The 23,567-nt window shown below is 42.8% G+C and overlaps 1 protein-coding gene across 2 annotated transcripts; it reads right to left on the bottom strand.

Annotated features, from left to right (window-relative positions):
* RHOA (ras homolog family member A) lies at positions 1-23,456 on the bottom strand. 2 transcript variants are annotated; one of them, XM_005522133.2, is made up of 5 exons: positions 23,344-23,456; positions 6,285-6,442; positions 3,459-3,579; positions 2,104-2,234; positions 1-1,266 (listed from the first exon to the last, which is right to left on the bottom strand). In XM_005522133.2, the coding sequence occupies exons 2-5, from the start codon at positions 6,438-6,440 to the stop codon at positions 1,093-1,095; spliced, it is 582 nt and encodes a 193-aa protein (XP_005522190.1). In that variant the 5' UTR covers positions 6,441-6,442; positions 23,344-23,456; the 3' UTR covers positions 1-1,092. The 2 variants fall into 2 exon arrangements, with proteins under 2 accessions (XP_005522190.1, XP_014107085.1); XM_014251610.2 differs by lacking the exon at positions 23,344-23,456 and adding an exon at positions 12,032-12,050.
* Between the last annotated feature and the right edge of the window lie 111 nt (positions 23,457-23,567).

Below are 23,567 nucleotides of genomic sequence, written 5' to 3'. Positions count from 1 at the left end.
TACAGGGAGCTTAGAAAACTGCCTTTATTCTATTAGTTCTTGGAAAAATGAGAATACAGAAAGAGTTTAGTTGGCTGCAGAACAGCAAGAAGTTCACAGGTTAGGAGTCTGATCACTACATGGTAACCAAACTTACACAAAAAGTTTCTTTTTTGTTTTTTAAAGTTTTGAAACTGGGTCCAGCAATGAATTTAAGGCAACTGAACAGTTCAGAAGCTTTGAGTGTGAGCAGGCTGTCTTTTCTCATCCCTACAGCACATTATGGAAAAAACTCCTTCTGGGTGTGCAGACCACTCAAATCATTCAAATGGGTCAGACTCTTACAAATGAACAGGGGAAGAGGATCAGCTGCTTTCCACCGGACTTTATTTTCAAATACAGTTTCTTAAAAAACCCAGAACACCTTAACGCAGAGGTTACAAGTAACAGTATTAGGAAATCCAATTATACAAAAAATACTACATCTAAGCTGGGGTAAATAGATTTATTTTTGGTAACATACATTTAAACTGGCACTAATTACACAGTAACTAAAAGGTAACTAACATGAAACCACAGAACCCTCACTTTTCTTTAGCTGAATGGGACTTGGTCATTTCAGAGTGATCACATTTTCAAACTAATGTTTTACACCAAGCCATGAAAATCAGATCTTCCTAAATGTGATAGCACTGAAGCTACTCTCAATTCCATACAGCCATGTAACGGTTGTACTCAATTAGAATAGGACGTTAGTTATAAAGTAGTTACAGACCAATCCTCTGTGTTGACAGCTTTTTCTCTTTCTAGAGAGAAGAAAGAAGATAGAGAATTGTCTTCAATTAGCGCCTGACATATCCTGTGAGTGCAGAAAAGGTTTGTTAGAGGAATGTTGAGGTTAACCTTGGGTGCACAGATGAATTTGATGCAGATTGTTATAAAAATCATGGTTGGCTTCTAAATACTGGTAGCAAGATGACTCGATTTTTAAATCTCTTAAGTAAATTATAGATAATGAAAAAGGCCAGTAATCATACACTAAGATTAATAAACAGCACTTCAAAATTACTCAAGTGCAGGGTGCTGCTTTGGCCATCTTCCTCTGGCCACGCTTTATAAGAGAAGGCACCCGGACTTTTTCTTGCCACGCCGGGCTTGCAAAGCAGCTCTAGTGGCCATTTCAAACACCTCCCTCACACCGTCTTTGGTCTTTGCCGAACACTCCATGTACCCGAATGCACCAATGCGGTTTGCCATATCCCGGCCTTCCTCGGGTTTGACAGGCTCCTGGAATAGCAAAAAGCAGCAGGTGAGAACAGCCCAAGCCCACACTGCTCTCCCCCTTCCCACCCAGCTTCCCAAAAAATGCAAAGGAATTTCTGGATTAAGTAGACGTAATGAACTGGTTAGTTAAAAATTTAATGCCAGAGGACATGATCACTTTTCTCATATCTCTGAGCTTGAAAGCTGCAAGACTTTTTGAAACTTGAGCAAGTGATTGCCTATTTCTGATGAAACATTTATGCAATTCCTCGCTACCATTGCAAAAAAAGCCTGTGAACAAATCACCAGATCAATGCCTCAGTCTTTGTATGAAACTCCCAAACATTATGCTACAGGTTCAAGAATTCTGGGACAGAGCAGAGCATCTGCAGTCCCATACTCAAGCTGTGGGTTTCAGGCTCAATCAGAAAATGATTGATGCTTAAGAATGAGCAAGAACACCTGTGGTTATTACCTCAGAACACCCACCAATCAGTGTTTGCTGTCACATACTGAACACACCAAACGAAAAACAGCTTCAGAGTGCATGCACCACTATGCTGATGACTCCTAATCAATTCTATTCTACCTCAGGGATCCACCTCTCCAGCACTGAGAGAAGCTGGCTGTTAGTAACCTAATACACCAATTTTCACGGCTGAGGATGCCTTTTTCTAGAACTACATCTCCAAATACAAGAATCCCCACTCAGTTAAAGGCAATAGATTCCCAGGTGTCACGGGTAGGTGTTGATCACACAGCCCACAGAAACCAGCAGCCAGCTGTGGGTGCCTGTTCAATGCTCTGCTACAACCACCACACACTTCTGCCATTTATTGTAAGACTCGGAAAGGAACCTGCCTGCTTCATTTTGGCCAGCTCTCGTCTTGTGTGCTCATCATTCCTCAGGTCCTTCTTGTTTCCTACCAGGATGATAGGCACGTTGGGGCAGAAATGCTTCACCTCCGGGGTCCACTTCTCTGGGATGTTTTCTGAAAAAAATAAATAGAGGCATGATTGTACAAAACCCACTTCTGGGGAGAGTTTTATTTTAAAGCTTTTACACTCTGCCTGAGTCATTATAGCTTGAAAATCCACACTGATGCCCTTCTGTCTACCCTCCATGAGGAAGCAAATAGGCCTGTTCTGGTGCTACGAAAAAAGACAAGCCTCTCTGTGGTAATTTGAAGGCTGAAGGACATGTAACATTTTGGCTTGTCTCAGCAGCTACCTGACAAGGGTTAGCAAAAGGGATTTTGAAGAACAGCATGCACAATTCTGGACTGGAAAGTTAAGGAATATTTTGCTTCAAGAGAAACATTTTAATTATCTCCAGAAGCTAGAGATGGGGACAACACTGAAGCCCACTGGAAGCCTCACTTCTTTTCCTAAAGCAACACAAAACAACCCCTTTCACCCCTCCCCTTACTGTAACAGAACTATACAACACACTAATTACAGATACACAGAAACAAAGGTTGGGGAGAAGTAATTTCCAATCTGCCATTTCTCCCTACATGCAGCAAAGGAATTTGTTCTCATATACAAGCAACCTCCTCCTCACATCCCTACATGACTTTATTTTTTAGTGAAAGGAGGACTTGGGGGCTTTTGAAAGCAAAACCCTGACAAATTCTATATAGCAGGAAGTGCTGAACAGCCTAAAACATCTGGCTGTGCTTTCATAAGCTCTTAGACATTTGAGATTCATCAGTGGATGTACCTGCAGGCTGCATAACCACCTTTTATCTTAATGAAATTCCATTCAGCTTTTGAAGAGACATTCACTATTAGGTATTATGGGATATTTTCTTGCTTGAAGAAACAACTTAGACAAGGATTTTGAAGCCAGCTTTTGCACTACAGCCAAAATACCAATTGTGCAGCTGTACCTGGAGTGCTCAGGTGTGCTGGCTTCTAGATGCTGCACACCTGAAAAACTGCCTGGCAGTTCACTGTTCCCAGGGACCCTGGCACCCAGATACCCGTGAGCAGGAAGGAAGGAGAGGGGAGAGAATTTTTACAATCTGGACAGAGTGCTTCTGATGCTCAGCATTGCTGGAGAATTCCCTAATGTCTGAAAACTACACACTCAAACCAGCACCAATTCTGAAACTAGGAAAGCTACCAAGGGAAAATATATTCTACAGTGCAATTTCTAAGGAGAATATATTGATATAGAGAAGTGGTTCTGATTCAGTTAGAGATCTACTTACCTAAACTATCAGGACTATCAATTGAAAAACACATAAGTATAACATCAGTATCTGGATAGGAAAGCGGTCTAAGTCGATCGTAGTCTTCCTGTCCTGCTGTATCCCACAAAGCCAACTCAACCTGCAAAATTAGGATAAGGGGTTAGTCAGATCACCAGGAAAATTCTGATTCAGAAGCCAGGAACTCAACAGGAGTGAATAAAATATTTCAGTCAATACCACTCAAAAGGAGACTACCAGTTCTCCTCTGGCAGGAGAATTACTAGGAATTTTACATCCTGTAACTCCAAAAATCAACTTATTGCTGCTTATGACTCTTTTCTTTATATCTGTAACCACTGTCAATTCTCTAAAAGGACGTAAAAGGTACCAGCAGAAAAGCAAGACAGAAGAATCCAAGAGAATCAGCTCCAAAGGGCTGGGAAACTCTCTGACAAGCATCCCAGAAATACCAGTTTGAAAGTAGACTAAGTATATGCTTTTTAGGATTATGCACATTTTCAGTGGGTTTACAGCTGGAACCTGTAGTGACTAAGAAATGTCAAGATTGTACTTCTTGTGCACAAATTTAACAAAACTGATCCATGTGTAAAGCTTCTTGTTACTAAGAAGTAAAGTACTTAATGTTCTCAGTATTTCTATATTCTTTTGCTGGATCTAGGGGAGAACACCCCAATAGGATTGTTTAAAACTCTAGAAGGAATAGCCAACATTTAAAGCAAAAGACTTTAAAAACTGTAATTAAGCTCTTTAGGTATATATATTCTTGCTTAAGAGTCTCTGATGAGTCTGCCTTCACAATGGAGTGGGTGTCTTCTTCTTTAAACTCTTGCATTCCAAAATTCCAGGAAAAAAGTCCACAGCCACTCAGATGAAGACAGATAGGCAGAACTGGAACCCAAACGTGAGCCTGCATGTGCAGTGCAACTGTCTGTTTAAATTGTGAAGAGACAAAGCCTTAAGTTGTACACATATACAAAAATAATCTTCTGTGTTTCAGTCAGAAATATTCTGAGAGAGTCACCTCTGAAGTTGCAAATGTGAATTCTGTGGCAAACATTCATATTTTTAAAGAGATGCCTGTTGACAGTTCCCTCACATGACACTGGAATCAGCTCCTACAAAACCACATCTCCTACTATCATCTCTTTGTCTTCATATGACTTCTGGACATTCCTGGTAATGCTTTTCTATGAAGACAGAGGTAAGTGGCTGTCAAACAGAACAGGCTTGAGCACTGCTCTCCTACAAACTTTTGTAATCAAACTTTCTGAAGACCAAGAGCTTAGGTAAAATATATCCTCAGTTACAAAAATAAAATCAGCTGATACTGCTCAAGCTGCTCATGCTATTTTCCTTTAGTTACTGGCTGCATATAGCTATATAGGGCATGACTCCCTGTTCATTCATTCAGAGATGCAGAGATTCAGGAAGAAAGGAATGAGGAAGTTATCCTGGTGCTATAAGAGAGAAATGGATATCCTACATATTTCAAACAACAGTCCTTAGAGCCTAAGATACAATATAGAAACTGCAGAACCTGTCACTTGGGGAAAAAACATGTCCTAATATTAGTCTAAAAGTAAATTTTCTTTTACTGATTCACATTACAGGAAAGCTTTTTAGACTCAAATTGCATGAACTATCATGACTAAATCCGTAAATAACACATCCCTGCAACACTAGGAAATCAAATTTAACATAAAGTCCAAAACTAGCTCAAAAACCCCTTTTTCTCCAGTCAGGATCAAAAAGTGAGCAATTTCAGTCCATCAGTCACTGCATCTGAACTAGAATGGATTGAAAAATGTTCTGGCTGTACATGAGCCCAGAGCAAGGGAGTGTCACACAGGGACAAAACAGGGAAGCTCAGCACCATCAGCACCATCCCTGCCACACGCCTGACCTGCAGTCCCAGGGCACAGCCAGCTCTGTGTGGTTACAGTACCCAAACAGACACAGGCTGTGACTGCCTGAGAGGGTTTGTGAATGGCTGAGCTTTCAAGGTGCAAAGTTCCTGCTTTGTGTGCATCTGGAGTATCCTGGAAAGTGACAATTTTGCACATCACCCAGCACCCTGCTGACAGAAGTGCAGAAGGCAACCTACCCAGGGATCAGCAACTACAGCTGCCCCTTGGAGCAGGTGTCTGGCATGTCTGCTTGTATGATAAACAGAAGGACTCAAGAGGGCCCACTGATTAAAAACTGACTTTCAAAATATTTAGAACTAAAATGAAATCTTTTAATAATTAGTTTCCTGAAGTACAAACTAAAGATGAAGCTCACTGAGCTGTTGCTACACTTGGGTGCTAAGATTTGTGTTCCTTCAGACAAGCAGGGCAGATGATGCTGATGTAAACTACAAAAATCAACCCCCCTGATCAACCTGTCATCTGTTCTCAGAAGGATGCTGCATATTGCCAGGAGAGGGTATGAAAAATAAACTCTCCAGGAATTAGTTTTTGTTAATTACAATACCAGGTCCCTACCAAAACAGGGACTCTGCCAGTAGCCCCAATACCCTCAGCATCTTTACACTGCTCCATCCCCTCCCACCTGCTGCAACATTCTACTTAAAATGCACGGCTTTTAGAACCTCAGCTTGTGTACAGTTAGAAGCACCTTGTTAAACAGACACTGGATGTGAGCATGTTCTAGCAAGACCAATATTTTTTTCCCCTCAGGAATATACTTAATATTTAAAATATATTTACAATTTAAGCACTAAACATTTGTGCTAACCACATATTAAGGAAGTGTAGAGACATCCATGCTATTCTGAACAAACACCAGTTCATTCTGGCTCTTAGAGAAGTGTTCACATACCTGCTTTCCATCCACTTCAATATCTGCTACGTAATTTTCAAAGACGGTGGGAACATACACTTCAGGGAACTGGTCTTTGCTAAATACAATCAGCAGACAGGTCTTTCCACAGGCACCATCTCCCACTATAACCAGCTTTTTTCGAATGGCTGCCATAGCTGAAAAACAAAATGATGACTTGTTAATTCAACCACTACAGCTTTTAACCAAGAAACTAATAATTAATAAACCCCAAGTCTTCAATTAATAAGATCTTTTAAATTGATTATACATTTCCATTAGAGAGACAGACATATCTGCACTTGGGTAAGTTCAGATTCCCATCCTTTTAAGAAAAAATACTTCCCAGCAGTTAGCAACTGGTGAGCTCACTAGGTGCAAGAATAATAGAAAGGAGAGGAGATGGGCCTGGTTCAGCACTTATTGATCTTTTCTAAAGGCTGAGATAGCAGCACCCAGAGGTAACGAGTGAGTGAGCAGCACTGTCCCAGGGCACCCTCTCAGAAGTGTATTCAAGGTAATCATATACAAGATGCTTCAATTTAAGGGCAATAACATTTTCTTATCACACTGGATGTCAGTCAGTTGGACTGAAGAACACCTGCTGCCGCCTCAGAGCAGCAACAGAAGGATCTCAAGGTAACCAGTTCCTCAGATTACAACCACCACTCTGCAAAGGATTTTGGCAGGACACATCTCACTCCTCAAGCCACTTTCCTGGGCATCGCTGCTCCCAGGTTAACAAACCCTGCTGTCAGCTTGCGGTAAGTGAAGGGGGCACTTAGAAGTGGAGACCCCGTGGTGCTCCACACAGATCTCTGCTGTGCAATGAACTGATCTGCATCAGGACCACACAAATCCATGACCTGCTCATAAGCAACTCTGGCCTCAAGAAGACAGTACAGAAGTTTGAAAAGGTTTAAGGAAAGCCTAGAGTCAGGGTGGGGCCAAAGGAGATAGTTGTTTTGGATCTGGCAAAGCAAACAAAACCAGCACTATGTATGTGCCTGCTCTCTCTTTTCTTCTGGTGTTTATTTGTTACCAATGCAGGGACAAGCCACAGATTTAGGGAGTGACCTGGATACACAGGAGTGCAATGAGGACAGAACCATAATGACTTTCTTCTCCATAACATAAAAGCACCCAGGGGAAGCTGCTTAGTCATCCCATGAAGCTTCCTGGAAATGGAGCAAACAGCAACACCATCACAATACCTACAACTGCATGATCAAAATACCACAGAGGAAGCAACCTGTGAGTTAACTTTTGCCATGACAAACTCAGAACAAAGTTCTGTGAGGATGACCAGTGCTGCTGGCAAGCGAAGAAGGCCTCAAAGAAGCACAGAAGAGATTTAAAGGACACAGCAAAAGTGTTTTATCCTTTTTAGCTCTTCTCTTGCCTCATAAAATTAAGTAAAAAGGTAAAATTACCATCTGAAAGCAAACTTTGGTACTGTTAGGTGGTGAAGAAGCAGTGGATATTACAGAGATTCTGTACTTCTGCTCCAGGTACAGAGAATGCTCCAGGTACCATTTCGACCCACCAAGCAGCAAGGATCAAGGACAGCCTTGTCAGACACTACTGCTCAAGTGATCCAAATCCATGTCTAAAGTGAGTTTCCTTCACCTTGCAAATATATATGTACACAAGTTAAAGTTATTTACCTTAGGGACTTGGGGTTATTTTTACATCTGTGGAAGGCTTTAAATGATCCAAGCCTTACAAAAGTTTTATTTCCATCAGTTTAGATGGTTTTGGATATTTCCCAGCAAAGGTAGTATTTGAATTTTACCGAACTGGAAATTATCTGTCTTCTGTACCAACTCAAGATCAACTACTTGTAACTTCTATTTAATGTCAGTTTTGGCTAATCCGCCCTTCAAGTCCTACAAAACCTCTGAAGTCACCTACTCGTGTGCTCCACAATATTTACAATGAGAAAATTACCCTCGCCCTTCTTTGATATAAGCCCATTACTGTTTATGATGTTTTTCGTGGCCATAAGGAAATGGATTATTCCCTTTCCCCATGCAGCTGAGAATACATGCCTTCATTTAGTCTTCTCTTCAGACAAAACAATGCCAGTTTATTCAAGCCTTCTCTGTAAATCATATTTCCTAGACTTTCCCATTGCTCCCTTCTGGGCAGAGTCCAATTGGCACTAATTTACCGAAGTGTAGAGCCCAAAAGCTGAATCCAGTATTTCACCTAGGGCTCTATGAAGAGTGCCCAGAGCTGAAGGATTAATTTCACTGACCTTCAGGGATACCCTGCTGCTTAAACACCAATCTATGTGTCTTTTTCTTTCTTCTTCCCCTCCCCAGAAGACAACAATATTGATACACTTAGCTTTTAATTCCTAATAGCTCACAGACTTTTTTTCATTCAGATGTCTATACAGTGAGTAGCTCTCTCTTCACACAGCTGAATAGCCACCACCAGACTTTTATTTATCCTTACAGTGAATGATTTATTCTACCTTCAGGTTCTAGCTCTGTCCTCCAGTTTAATCATAGTCTGTCAGATGCAAGTTTAATAGTAGTGATTCCCAGATAATTATCTAGGCCATTGATGAAACTACCCTGGAGACACAGTGGGCGGCTGACGGAATGGGATAACCTGTCCTTCCTTGCTATCCTCCCTCCTTCTCCCTTCTGTGCTGGTGCCAGGGACTTGCCTGTGGTGCCTTGAGTTACCTGCAATATCACCCAGGGTAGGTGACCTTTCGGCATCACCTATGGATAACTGTATTTTTCAGTGGATTATCCGATCAACTTTATCTTTTTCTAAATGCTTCCATCACTCAGATTATTTTTAAGTGTCCCTTGCCAGTTGAATTTTACGCTTTCTACATAGCTATGCCTAAGGTCTATAAGGAAACTACAGTTGTGTAAAAAAAACCCCAAAGCCATTATTTAATGTAGATCTTTCTACAAATCCTTCCCAAAAAAAAGCTTGAAAAATTTATGGATATATATATTATCAAAATTATTTCAGGAGCTTTATCTTATCCCCTCAGTATCTTTTTCCTGAGAAAAGCCTATCATGAAACTCTCTGCCTTAATGCTTCCTGAGATGTGTTGACATCATTTGGACCCAAGATGCCTTTCAGCAGTGTGTGCTCAACCACTTCCTTCCCACTGCTCAGGACCCACCCCTTGAGACTCTCAAGCTCACAGAGTTCTGTGCAAGACCATCACCAGGACATATCAAACCTGCCCAACAGTCCCCTCCATGTAGTACATTCAAAATCTAGGGAATTAAAACTCCCTTATCATCAGCTTCTAGAGGGTCCTTCTGGACTGTCACAAAAAGCCTCAACTACATTATCATTTTTTGGTGGCCCATGGCATCCTTGTACTTTTAAATTTAGTTTCACCTTCCACAGTATTACCACCAAACAATTCCTTCTAGAACAAGCATGTTGTATAAAATTCAATCCAGGAGACAAAGATCACCACTTATAATCTCCAATTTTCAGAAGCAGTCCAGATTATAAATGCTGGGTAGATATAAACACCTCATGATGTCAGCTCTGATGATTAGACAGACACCTCCATCCATCTCAGAAGGAAGTCACCAAACATTACAACCACTTCCTTCTATTTATCATGGTCAATGAACCACAGAATGGTTTGGGTTGGAACAGACCTTCAAAATTCTATAATTCCAACCCCCTGCCATGGGCAGGGAAACCTTTCACTAGACCAGGTTGCTCAAAGCTTCATCCAACCTTGAACACTTCCTAATTTACAAGTTCCTTGAATTTCCTAATTTAGAGGATTCAGTGTACAGATCGGCATCTTTCAGCTAGTTATTTTTAGCTAAAATAAATACATTCCTCTCCAGTGGGCAGCTGTAAGGGGTTGTCAAGTCTGGCAAAGACTCAGAAAAACAACGTCTTGGTAGCACAATAGAGAAAAAATGGATTGTTAGAATGGAGCTGCATCTTAGTGGTGCGTGTCCCAAGGACAACACTAACAGCATTCACAGCAGTCGGGTCTTTCTGCTGCATTCTGACATGCTCTGGTTTTCTTCATCAAGTGTTCTGAAACATGGAAATACAACAAATTTGTACCAGCGGTATGTGGGAATCAAAGCACTTTGCTGGTATAAAGAGTTTCATTACACACAAATTACTATTTGCTGCAGCACAGCTTTTCACCAGTGAGCACATGCTTACATTTAGAGCTAAAAAACCTCTATGAACTACCTGAGATGGTATAACAAACAGACCAAACCTAAGCTACTACTACCTCACTGTAATTGAACACAAGTACTACACAGTCATCCTTTTACACAATGCATAGAGCTGGGAGAGCCAAATAAACCCAGAAAGCTGCTGGAACTGCATCACCGATGATGCACACAGAATGTGGAGTAAGAAATATTTTATTCAAATTAGTGTAGCAGAATGGCTGCAGTGATCTTCTAGGAGAATCTGTGCTGTCTTCTGCAGCAAGGCAAGAGATCTGCAATTTTTCCTACTCTTAAATGAACCACTCCTCCCACCTTTGCGTTTATAGGATTCTCAAAACCAGCTAGTCTGCTAGATTCAAAGTGGAAACTCTCACAACATGACTCAAGTGACTCATCTTGATGGGAGAGATTCAATTATGACATTTCCCCAGCCTCAGCCAGTGTCTTTCACAGGTATTACAAGAGCTTTAGACATCATTTACTCAATCCCACTAACATCACAGGAGGTTACAACACAAGGAGCTCCTGTTTGCTGAGTTGCTACACTGATATCCTTGTTACAGGAGGCTGCTGTTTCTAAGTGCAGTGACGCTCGGAGACTCCTGCAGCATAAAGCCCTGCTTGTTAAGGGAATCCACCAAGTACTCCAGAAAAATTAGAAATGGGGAAAATATTTTTTTCCCATGTTTTAAACATACTCCCCCCAAGTATTACTCTTTACTGCAAGGGAATTTGCCTCTTCAGCATGCTATTTATTTTTCCAAGGAACAACTTTTCCAGTGCCTCCTCTCCTGCAGGTCCCAAGGCCACACAGCATGAGTGAGGATTGTGGACACACTGTTGACATTCTGAAGTTGGATAGGCTGGCAACAAACATGCCAGGTTTGTCTGTCTTAATCTGGAGCTCATCCTGGATAAAGTAATTGATGGTAGAAACAGCTCTTTACCATCACACAGATATCACAACTACATTTAATTTCAATTACCAATTAACTACTAGTAACTATGTCGCCTGCTATGCTATACAGACAGATCCTTCGCATAATGCAAAATTTTATAAAAAGAAATAAATTCTGGATTATTGTATGTTAACAAGAATGCAGAAGAAACAGTTCAGAAGCAGTTCAGCATGCAGTAAGGATGCTGCAGGGGATGGGGGGAGAACATCCTTTAAATTCTTTCCCACCTAATCTTGCTGAAGTCCTTAAAACCAAAATGTTGGAAGGTAAAGGTTTTGAAATCTTAGAAAGACTGCCTTGCTGCTGACTCCTCTACACAGCACTGAAGCAGTTTGCTGCTGAGTGAAATACAGCCTGGTACTCTTCTCACTTACTTTATTTCCCTTCATTCAGTCAGCCCTGCCCTGGGCAACAGGAGGAACAAGAGTAGGGCTGAGGGACCAGAAGAAGAAACCATGCTTAATTGTCTCCCACCCTGACCAGTGAGGCCCTGCCCTCTACCTACCACAGGGGAGAACTGACTCTGTCCCAGTCCCTCAACTGCCTCTGCCTCAGAACCTGCATTTACTCTTAAAATATACTCACTTCTGTTCACGTCTGAGGTGGAAGAAGAGTTCCCCAAAGACTCCAGGGATCAAGAGGGGATGAGCAGGCTTTTCTCCGTTTTCTTCTGGCTATTCAGCAAGGTCAGGCATCAACAATGAGAACTAAAAGCAGTTTGGAGTCCAAAGATGATCAACCCAGAAGCAAACAGGTCTGATTTCAGGGCAGCTGCGTACAGCCAGTGAAGAAAGAGATTGAACACAGAGCATCTGAGACGGTGAAGTGGCCCAAAGACTATGACCAGGGAAGGGGTCAGGCAAACAGGCCTGGAGTTGAATGGCAGAAGGATGTAACTACTCCTCTAGAACAGAATCCAGGATTCCCACATCTCCCGGCAGGAGACAAGCAGCTCAACCTTCTCCTCCTCTGAAGTCCCAATGGAAAATGTCAGCAACTATACATTCTGTAATCCTTTTTTGCTGCTCACTTCTCATTAGTGAAAGCAGATATAAACATGTATCAAAAATACTGCAGCTTGCTGCTGAAATTCTAATCCTGCTACTTTAAATCAGCCTCCTTCAGCATATGTAAGACTATGTGTGCTATCATGCCATTTTTCCCCACGTAACCAACACAGGATGGCCTTGCTCTTACTTAGCAATAATTGTGAAGTAAAAGAAACTGTGACCCAAATCCACTTTTTAGAGAAGCTGCAAACTGGGAAGCCAACAGCCCTGGAACTGAAATAAAAGTAAGAAAAAAAATTATGGAAAAACATGACTCAATCACATAAAGGAGTCAGATACAACCCATGTTTCTGCTACAGGGTTCCTAAAAGATCCTGGAAGATGTATATACCCCAAAACATGGAACAAGTGACCACTTATTTATTGTCTGAACTAATCTGTACAGCCACACTGGCAGTAAAGCCAGACACAGTGAGGTCAGAGTGATCTGCTCTTTTGACACCATAAAACCAACCTGAAATCAAGCATTACTGGGATGGAAACTCAGTTCAATTCCAAGCCACCAGAATCAAAACACTAAAAACGTGAATGTGGTTATCTCTATCAAGGGGACAGTCAACACATTTCATTGCAATGACTGAGATTTTCTTAATTCTGTGCAAGTTTGTCTGTGGACACTTAGACTCATAAACCAAAAAGCCACATTATTTAAAGTGTTGCTAACAAGGCCTTTGAGAAATAGCTATATTTATATTCCTTACTGCAGCCAGTACATAAAGCAGTTTGACAGTACTGCAAAATAGACCTATTTCTAACTACAGCACTATGTGGGAGCAGTTGGCGAGAAAAAGCTATCTGCTGGGGCTTTTTGGGAGGGTTACATATGAAATCTATCACTTGAAAAAAGTTTTAAAGGTGGCAAAGCATAGAGCAAGTTACTGATGTCGCACATTAAATTTAATCCACAGAGAAATGGAATTTTTCTGTCGTAAAACTGAAGTACAACTGAAAAACTGACACAGAAGGTCGGCACAGTATCCAATGGGATTAAGCACTGAACACAGGTCCTTTGGGAACATCTTTGGACAAGGCAGTGCTAAGCTTTCTGATAACAGTTAATTCAGCCTGTGTCAACCAGGCTCTAGTCTGGTAATTTTACTAGTTTGGAAAAAGTGCCAAGCAAAAAATTTTTAAAACTTCCAGAGCCAGCTTTAAATCAGGAGCAGTGTAGCTGTGTTACCCCCAGGTAATAAACCTCCCCAAGTCTCAGCTAACTCCACAAATAACCAGCTCAAGCCTCTTTGTACTACATCACCAGAACTGGGAACAGGGTCAGCTTAACTGCATTAGGTAGCCAGCCCCAGTGAACCCTTAATGACTGATTAATTTTATGCAGTCATTAAGAGTTATCCGAAAGTACACAATAGGTGTTTAACAGGCATGGGCATACAGTGCATCTTAAGGACACAGAGTGTTGTTCATGCTGCCTCTGCAATGGCTGTGATGGGGCAGGAGATTCCTCAAGCAGTATAAAGCCTGCCAGTGCAATGTTTTGGAGGAAACGTGAATCAGCTGTCAGCACTAGATCCGTGTTGAGTGTCATGCGGACACAGTACGTCTAATCCGAGCTATCATGTGAAGTCTCAAAAGCAGGATTCATCCTATCAAATTACAGCCTTTGCCCTTGCCTTCCTCTTCAGGAAAAATCCTGTGTGACAACACACAATTCATCTTCCTCTCAGAGAAGAAAATTGTTTTGGATTCTAATAAATTTGCTTGATTTTTAAGCACCGCAGCAAAGAGCAAAACATTTGGCTTTGCTCTCCTTCCCTAAAGCACCTGCCCGTGCTTTACAGGAATGATGCCTCGGCTCTGCCAAGTGCTCCCAGGAAAACACAAACTGTCTTTTGTTAAAACACCTGAATCATGACCTGTGCAACCCTCTACACTCAGCACTGTGTCCCACAAGCAGCTCCAACATGGACATTGACCACTGGACAAACTTGTTCCTGCACCTAAACTTACACCTAGAGACTCACAGACCATCTGTTACTATTATCTGGAAACAGGGACATTGACTTAGGAGTTAGGTCTCTCCACCTCAGTGCCTGGCATTTTGGATAAGCTCAGGACTGGATTCTTGCACTAAAGGAGAAGAGGAAAAATGAACAAGGAGCTTCTCCCTGCACGCTTGCCAGCCTTCAGCTCAGGAGCTTCTTGGGTCAGATGTGGTTCCCATGAGTTTGGTAACCTCAAACAGATTTCTCCTCCATGAGCTTGTCCAGACTCCCTTTGAACCCATGTAAACTTCCAGCACACAAAACATCCTGTGGAGGGAGTTCCCACAACTTAATTACACATTGTATTAAGCCACTTCCTTCAAATTCAAGATTGTCCCTATTAGTTTCTTTTACTGCCTCCTAATTCCGAAATGGAAAGGGAATGAATAATTTGCCTCTGCTCACCCTCTTCCTGCTGCTCACAAAACAGCCTTTCGAGACTGAAGCACCCCTAACACATAGCTGGTTGTTTTTTCTTCTAAATTACCTTTACACATTTGACAGTAGCGACTGTCTATTCCTGGCAAAGGAGTAGTAAAGTGCTAGAGGTGTCACGGTGGAGTGCTTCAGGCAGCAAGGACCTTGAGAGCCCAAGAGCAGAGCACCTTGTACCTTCCCATCCCACATTGTCCACCACAGCTCCAAATGCCCCAGGGCTGCTGCAGCACAGCTCCAGGAGCAGGAGCCTTAAACCCATTCACACAGTATCAGAGAACCACACCCTGAGAGATGCGTTTCAAGTGCAAACAAGCCACTGCTTGGTCATTCCCCAGTACATTTCACCCCGTGCATTAATTCAAGTGCGGACCATCTTGACTTTAAAACAGCAAGAATCCCATACCATGCTCCTCACTCCAGCAATTACATTTTCTGCATTATGATGAGCTTTTCCTTGTCACTTGCTCACTACTTCAGCCTCTGCAAATTTCCCATTAATGGCATTTTGCATTTCTCTTCATGGTGACCACTAAAAAACACAGCTCAAGAGTCCAACTCCTTCATGTTCTCACTACACACAGACTCACTTGAACCTCCATTTGCCTTTCACAGCTGCTCTCTTTCTACTAAATTTAATATGAACCATATTGATTTTGTTCTGGCTTAGTTTCTCACTGAAAATGACATGCAATTACTGTCGAGTTCTAACTGAAAGCTAAGATGAACACTTGCACTTAAAAACCAAACTAAAACAATTAACATTTCTTGTTTCTATTTCCCCCAGTCCCGGCTGAGTGACATTGCCTTAATTCTTTCCTGAACACTTTGATACTTATTCCATTATTGTACCTGGGATTGATGTCTTCGTCTGATGGGATTATAATCATTAAGATTGTCATCGTTCTCTTTATTATTACTGCATATTAGCATTCTTTCAAATTCAAACTGCTACAGTATGTAGAGAGCTTTCTGGAAAAAAATTACATAAACTCCCTCCACTTTCAGGCCAGAGATATTTAGAGCTAAGAAACATATCAAAACAGAGGTGTCAATTACAAAATCTGGTCAGATTGGGTGTGCAATATCATTTAACCTTTTTTTTTTTTTTTTTTAACTTAATGAGATAATCAGAATACCTGATTGTACGGAAGTTCTCTGTGTATAGATAAATAACTGCCAAGAGATAGGAAAGCAGGCAGAAGGAAATACTCAGCGCTCTCAGAAAAACACCCGTGGAACCTGCACAGCTCAACATTCATAAATGGCCTGAGAAAGTGAAGAAAAATGGCTATATAACAAAATTTACTGATGATGTCAAGATGAAGAGGTAATAAAGGCAAGGGCTAACTGCAATGGATTTCAAAACTTCAACAGGCTCTATGCCTTGCCAATAAAATTTGAAAGAGAGAAATGTGAAGTGATACGCAATGTAAAAACCAGATTCAACTTCCTATATGAAATGATGGACTGGGAGCTGATCACTGCCACTCAAGGACAGTATTCAAAGCTAATACAGTTAATTCCTTTAAAATACAAGCTCAATACTCTGAAGTGCCACAATTTTAAAGATTCCAGTATTATGAACTAGGATAAAAGGAACAAACCAGAAACCATTAAATGATGTCAGAATCCATCGCATGACTGCATCTTCTGATGTATGCAGCTGTGATCCTCCCATTCCATGTCAAAAGGCTATAAATGAACTGGAAATGACTCAGAGCAGGGCACGGATGATTAAACTACACAGCAGTGACCATATGAGGAACAACTTCAGCAGAACTGGAAAAAGGACAGTTTGGAAGAGATGCAACAACAGAAGAAAACAACTGGATGCTTCTCTTAGACCCTAAGGAGCGGTGAGCAAGGCTGGGGCCTGAAACAAGGACAAGAGCACACAGGACCAGCCAGCTTGAAAGCAAAGGCAGGCCTCCCAGCAGGACATATGGCAAAGCCTCACCACATTTCAACTTTTTAGATCCATAATTTCATAGTTATTTGAGCTCCTTTTTCCTCCCAGTTACTTTCCACAATTTTGAGCTTCTGTTTTCTATTTTTTACATTCAGTTACTACTTTTCTCTTATTTCATCTGTAGGGCTTTCTTGCACTGTTTTTTAAGCGTGAACAAAACAGATGCTTTCATTTCCTTTCCAAGCCAGGTTATTTAATTCACATTCAACACTTGGTAGGGAAAAAAATACTGCAAAGGAAGGTTCCTGAAAGAACTTTTTAAAGCATATTTAAGTCAAATTTTAAAAAAACTAAACCAGCAATATGTGCAAGCAAAACTCTGCCTTAACATTGTCAGTGTGCATCCTGTTTTGTTAACACCAAACTTAGCAGGGTGCTCCTGATCAACTATCTGCAAAGTTCACCCCTATACTGCTCACCTCCCTACTGCTACATAATTAGTAAATTAACACCACTTCAGAACCCAGGGAAGAAGACTAATTTAAGCATTTCTCCCTTGTCTTCCTCTACCATGACAAGTCCCTCTCCAAGGCTGAAGGCAAAGTCTGGATTTTGGGGGCAGAAAGCAGGATTCTGTCTTCAGGATCCATGGCTGCCGTTGCTGTCCTTGCCTCCCCACGGAACATTCTTGCTCATTTGCCCCCACTGACTATATCACCGCTATCTGTAGGCACAATGACTTACGAGAGCACTTCTCTTATGCAATACCGAGTCCCAAGATTACTCTGCACAAAATGAGATTAGGGCTTAATATTGAGGTAATTATAGTAGATCTGTGGATTTCCATGCGTGTGTAATCTGCAAGATGCTTTGCATTTGGGCCAGTTTTTTCTCGGTGTCCTCTTCCCAGACACCTCCTGCATGTCAGAAGGGATGTGGGGCACCTCACACTGAGCAAGGCGGGCTTCTGCTTGGGTGTGGTGGCACTGGCAGTAAAGCACATACCAACAAGAAAAACTATCACAAACTTTTCCAGACAACCATCTTCTTGTACCCACAACTGAGGCTAACCTGTGTTCCTTCCTCGTCTTCTCCCACCACAAGACATCTGTTCAAACTGCACTGGTTCAGATCAAACAACCAGCAAGCCCAACACTGCCTGGCACATGCAGGTACCTCAGACAGAGTAAAAGAAGGAGCATATGCACTGATATCACCACAAGTGTATTTTCTCAGTTGACAGTTTGGGGGTGATTTTTTTTTTTTTTTTTTAACTCTTTGTGCCCAACAACCCATTTGGCAGTGTTTTCTCCAGTGATTCCACCTGTTTGGTTCTGAAGCCACGTAAATGGTTGTCATTCAAAGCACTCTGTGGTGCTGCATTTTGTGGTCTCAGTGCAGACTGAGGGAGAGGCACCATCAGTTTTGATCTAGACCAGACTGTGCTTGGTCATGTCTTTGCCAACCTGAGCAGTTCAACTCTTTTTAAGCATCCCTTGTATGGAATCCATTCCTTATCTCTGATCACTCTTTTCAGCCTCATCTTTGCTTTTCCAGTTGCAATGTATCTCAAAGCACATCTTTCTTTGTGCCAACCCACTGTAATCAGTGTGTTGAGGACTAAGAACCATGATGCTATCTATCTCTCTGTTTTCCTTTTTTTATTCCTTTCCCAAAGCCCCTCATACAAACTCATATGATCACTGTTGAACACTAAACTTCCATTTTAACAGAATTATAGTAAGCACTTCCTTCTAATTGGCAATAATTAACTTTCACCCCATCAGTGCATAAACAAATTAAGACTACCCCCTTGCTTTGTATTTATCTGGAACAAATTTCATTTGGCATTCTGCTGCCTGTAATTCAGTGTCAGAAGGATAAGCTGCAATTCTTCCTAATCAGCTCTGGTCTTTTCTTCCCCTCTTCCTCAACGTCTTTCTCACCAGATCATTTATAAATATGCTAAACAGCAGAGATGTAACACAGATCCCTCTCCTTCTCTTGTCCCAAATTTCTCTTCTTTGTGCTTCTCAAGTCGTTCAAAACCTCCAATCGATATGAGCTGCACTATTTCCTTTGGAAAAGCCACACTGGCTTTCTGCTACTCTAAATTGTTGGTCCACCTGGTTAACTTTTTTTTGTCTTTTACTTTTTAAAAAGGCACTGAACTGTGATATCCTGCTGAACTATCTTTAAGAACTGCTAACACATAACTCCTATTTATGTGGCTTCAAGGTATTGAGAAGTTACACAGTGTAATTAGTAATTCAGTCATTTCAAGTCTGTGTTTCCTTTGGAACCCTTGGGCAAGCACCATCTGGTCTTGACATCTTGTAACTGTATTTATCACTTTGCTCTATAAATTACTTTGCTGACAATTCAAGCAGAGATGTATCTTCCAATGAGTCCTGCTCTCCATAAAGAGAATATCTGACACAGGGAACCTCTTCGGACTCCTGGACTCCTCCACAGGAAACAGGAATGCAAATAAGTCATCTTTCTACTCATGGCTTCATCATCAAATATTTCTTTCACTTCTCCATCTATTGGCCCTCCAGAATCCTGCACCTTTATTGTTTCTGATGAACTTGGAAATTTTTTATTTATTTTTTTGCTATTAGTATGACGTTTCTCAGAGTCTCTCTGGCAGGTCCTTGTATTTTTCATTTGACTTGCCGGAGTTCACGTTCTTATTTACTTTTCTGGTCAACTTCATGACTTAAACTTTCTGAAAGCTGTATTCTTATTTCGAATACTTTCTTTATCCCCAACTGCATGCTCATTTTCATCTGTCAACATTCCACAGTATAATTTAAAATCCTCCCAACATTTTCAATTTCAAGTGCAGAAGCCTAGCTTGCTGTGGTTTACATGGAACCCAGCCTTTCCAAACAGCTGTTGGACTGAGGTTCAAAAACGAGCCAATTCACTTGGTCAGCACCCAGTCAAGATCCCAGTGTGAGACAGACTTCTCACTTCATGCAATTTCAACAGAGCAGACAGGAGATGAAGAATAAAGAGCCTCCAGGTGTAAAATATAAGAAAAATGAAATGCTAGCAAAGAATGCAAACAGAGATAACTGGTACTTGGACAGCTGCTACTTCTTTCAAGCCACTGACACATGCAAAGACAATCTTTTTTAAAACTGTGAAGATGAGGAGAAAGAATCCCTTTGTACACATCCACACTAGTGACCTGCTCCAAATGAGTGACAGTTCAGGCCAGGTGAGACAGAACTATTTATGGCTGCAAAGCACTACTAATTAACTGAGCAAAGAGACTGAATTGAGCTCTGTTTCTGATTAAAAAACAACAATAAAAAAGCAAGCAGAAAACCCACAACTGTCAGAGCCTGAGGAAAGCAAAACCTCATATTTGGTGTACTGCCCAATTTTACTGGGTATACTTGTGACTCTCCATCTGTTCGTTTTACAAGGGACCTTGGTCATGAAAAGTGGTCAGAGAAAGACAGTAAACCTTCTGATTAGTTTAATTAGATGATTCACTTAGGAAGGACTGGCTGTTAGTTGTGTGGATGGCAAATATCTTAATTAAAAGGTGATCTATAGATATTTTAATTCAACTTTTATAGTCTCAAATGTCCTTCCCGGATGAAAATATGGTGACAGGAAAAGGACAGAAGAGAGGATGGACAGGGCAGTGTCACTCTACCAACTTCAATTAGCTTTTGGTACTTTATCCACAGTTCAGAATGAGTGGTAACAGAGATCCCACCAAGACCAGAAGGCACCCAGACACAGTAGTGTAGAAGTAGCAGTAACTTAACCAGGGTACCACAGACAGTATTTTGGGATATTACTGCTTATTTTTGAGATCTACCGAAAAGTAATAAGCAGCTACCTCTTTCTATTTAGCTACCCACTATTTATAGCAGGAGAGGAATTATACCAAAAGGCAAGGAGCTGAGCATTTTCATCATGCATTCAGGTGTGTGCAGGTGCATAGCTGTACCCTGGGAATGGAATGAAGGTCAGCTGTCATTTGGCATGGTTTATTTTGCATTGCACTGTTCTGTATTACAGAGTTTCACCCTTGTTATGTGTTTTACTAGGACAAGCTCATCATGGATTAATTTAAGATTTCAAGGGCACACTTGCTGTACTTTATCAACACGCTAACTTCCTCAAACTCACCCAAATACACTTCTCCTCCATGTTAGTTCAAACTGCATTTAAAGACACATCATAAGGCAATAGAGCAGAACATGAGAGAAATGAGATTTAGTATTAAAGGTAAAAGATGGAGACTTGGAAAGAACCTGATGATACCACAGCAGCAGGGAATAAAATGCTAGAGAAACTGAGAAGGTACACTAGGCTAATGAAAAGGTAGCCAAGGTCAGAAATGTCTAGCACAGACCACAGACACGGTGTGAAGAAGAGCCCACAGGGTTCTAGGCAACTTAAATACATTAAGAGAAAAAGATTAAGTGTAAAAACCAGAAAAACCAAGAACTACTATCAGAAAAATGAGGAAAGATGATGATACTTCCAAGACCCCTCCAAAACGCTTTCATTTGGAATCTGCTTATCTGAAAAGCCATCACCAGTCCTACATCCTGGTGGCGGTTAAGATCATTTAGGATGTTTTTACTGTCAATTCCTGGCTCAGAGAACTCCCCGCCTCTGGCGCTCGGCTGCTGTGGCACTCGGCCAGAGCGTGAGCTTGGTGAATGAGGAGGGATAACATGAGAGCTGCTCAGCTGAGCTCTGCTGTGACTGATTTTGCCCCTTGTGTGAAGGTGCATTTATGTCTTGAAAAATTATTTAAAAAAAACCCATGTGTTCTAGTGTTAAATGATACAAATCACCCACTCAAATGAATTTATGTCAAACATTCATGCTGAATATGCTGTTAAACATTCCAGTGAACTAATTAAAGTGAAATAAGGCTAATGTCTTTCTTTTTTTAAACATACAGCCTTGGTCCAAATCAGTGCCAGAATTAGACTCTGTCTATTTGAACGAGAAATGCCAGTGCTGTGTGGCTGGAGACCTGGATACAACCAGAACAGGGCAGGAGGAAAGCACACATGTATCAGAAGAGCCTTCAACAGCAAGCAAATATTTTCACAAACAATCTTTTCAGGGAGGGAAAGACTTCATATTTCCATATTGGATCCCCAAATCAAGCCATCAGAGAACCTAATACTTTGAGTCACAAACAACATTTAGGGCACATAAAATTAACTTTTGAGATTTCTGAGTTAAAAAGAAGATTAACAGAAGTCTGCTTCTGGAGGAAGTTCACCATTTCAAAGTCACACAGATGGCAGAATTGACACTTAGGCTAAGCTCTGGGGGGAAAAAAAAGCAACAACAAACTTAACATTACCTAGGGAGGTCTTACGGTTAAATTTTCACCAAATACTGTATCACACAGAGAAAGGGTGGGTGGGAACCACTGCTCAAGAAGGGTTCCCCGCAACAAACAGGTGAACTGTACCAGGAGAAAAACAAAAGCTGGATATGAGGCAGCAACTAAAAACAAACAAACCCCCGTTCCAGACACCTCTTAAAGGCATATCAAAGTAGCTGTGGTATCATTTGATTGGGAACAATACTTCATCCTGAGTATCTGTAATAACTAACTCTCCAGACCGCTGGGAAAAGTTTTTGGGTCTTATTTTTAAAACCCAAAGAGTAGTCTCGGGGTTCCTCTCGCCCTCGAAGGAATGGGTTTCCTGGCAGAAAAAGTTTATGCAGGGTGTAGTTGAACACGGGGCACATCTCAGCCCAGATGAGGCTGTCGGGGCACAGGACCCCGGCCGTGTCAAACCACCCCCCGCGTTTCCCCGGCCTGCTGCAGCCGCCTCACCAAAAAAACACCGCCCAAACTTTCCAGTTTCGCTCCAAAGGCCGATTCTTCCCCAAGATAAAAGTTCAATGCCGCACAAATCCCTAGCAACCCCTCCGCAGGCGCCCCAGCACGGCCGCGTGTGCTGAGGGGGGCCCGGGACGACCCCCAGGTGCGACCCCCGGGGCGGGCGGGGCGCGGCCCCGGCGTTGGTGGCGTCACACAACAAGCTGCCACTCACCGGGGCACCCCCGGTGCCGCCCGTGTCACCCCGCGGGGCCGGGGGGGCAGCGCCGCCTCCGCCTCCCTCCGCACCGCCCACGGTAGAGCGGCGGTACCGGGTCCCGGGCGGGGCGCGGGCGGCTCCCGCGGGGGAGCCCCGGGGCCGCGCCCCTTCCTCCCCTCCCCCGCTCCCGCGGCCCGGAAAAGGCCCCGTTACCGACCCCGGGAACTAGCGGAGGGGCCGCCCCCGCCAGCCCTCCCCTTTTGTGCGCGGCGCTGGCGGCGAGAGGCCCAGCCGCCCCCGCCCGCAGGCCGCGGACTCCCGGCGGGGGCGGGCGGGCCCCACCCGGCGACGGCGGCGGGAAGGGGGAAGGGGAGAAGAGAAGCCGGTGATCCGCCCTCCCGCGCCACCGGGTCGGCAGAGAGCCCCCCGGTACCTGCGGCCTGCGCTGGTCCGGCTCCCGCCGCCTCCTGCTCCACAGGCCCGAGCGCGAGCGGCGGCGGCGGCGGAAACGGGCGGGGCGGGCCGTGCGCGCTCCCGGCCCCGCGCGCGGCGCGCTCCCGAGCCGCCCCGCCCAGCCGCGCGCGCCTGTCCACCCTGTGGCCAATCGGCGCGGCCGCGCGCGGGGGCTGCCGGGAAGGGCCGCTATAAAAACGCCGG

Source organism: Pseudopodoces humilis, chromosome 13 (genome assembly GCF_049639895.1).
Source record: "Pseudopodoces humilis isolate 2021_Gansu_Grassland_sample_001 chromosome 13, ASM4963989v1, whole genome shotgun sequence".
Lineage (NCBI taxonomy): Eukaryota > Metazoa > Chordata > Aves > Passeriformes > Paridae > Pseudopodoces > Pseudopodoces humilis.
The sequence above is the reverse complement of the archived record's forward strand: the minus strand, read 5'-3'. Positions and strand labels throughout refer to the sequence as shown.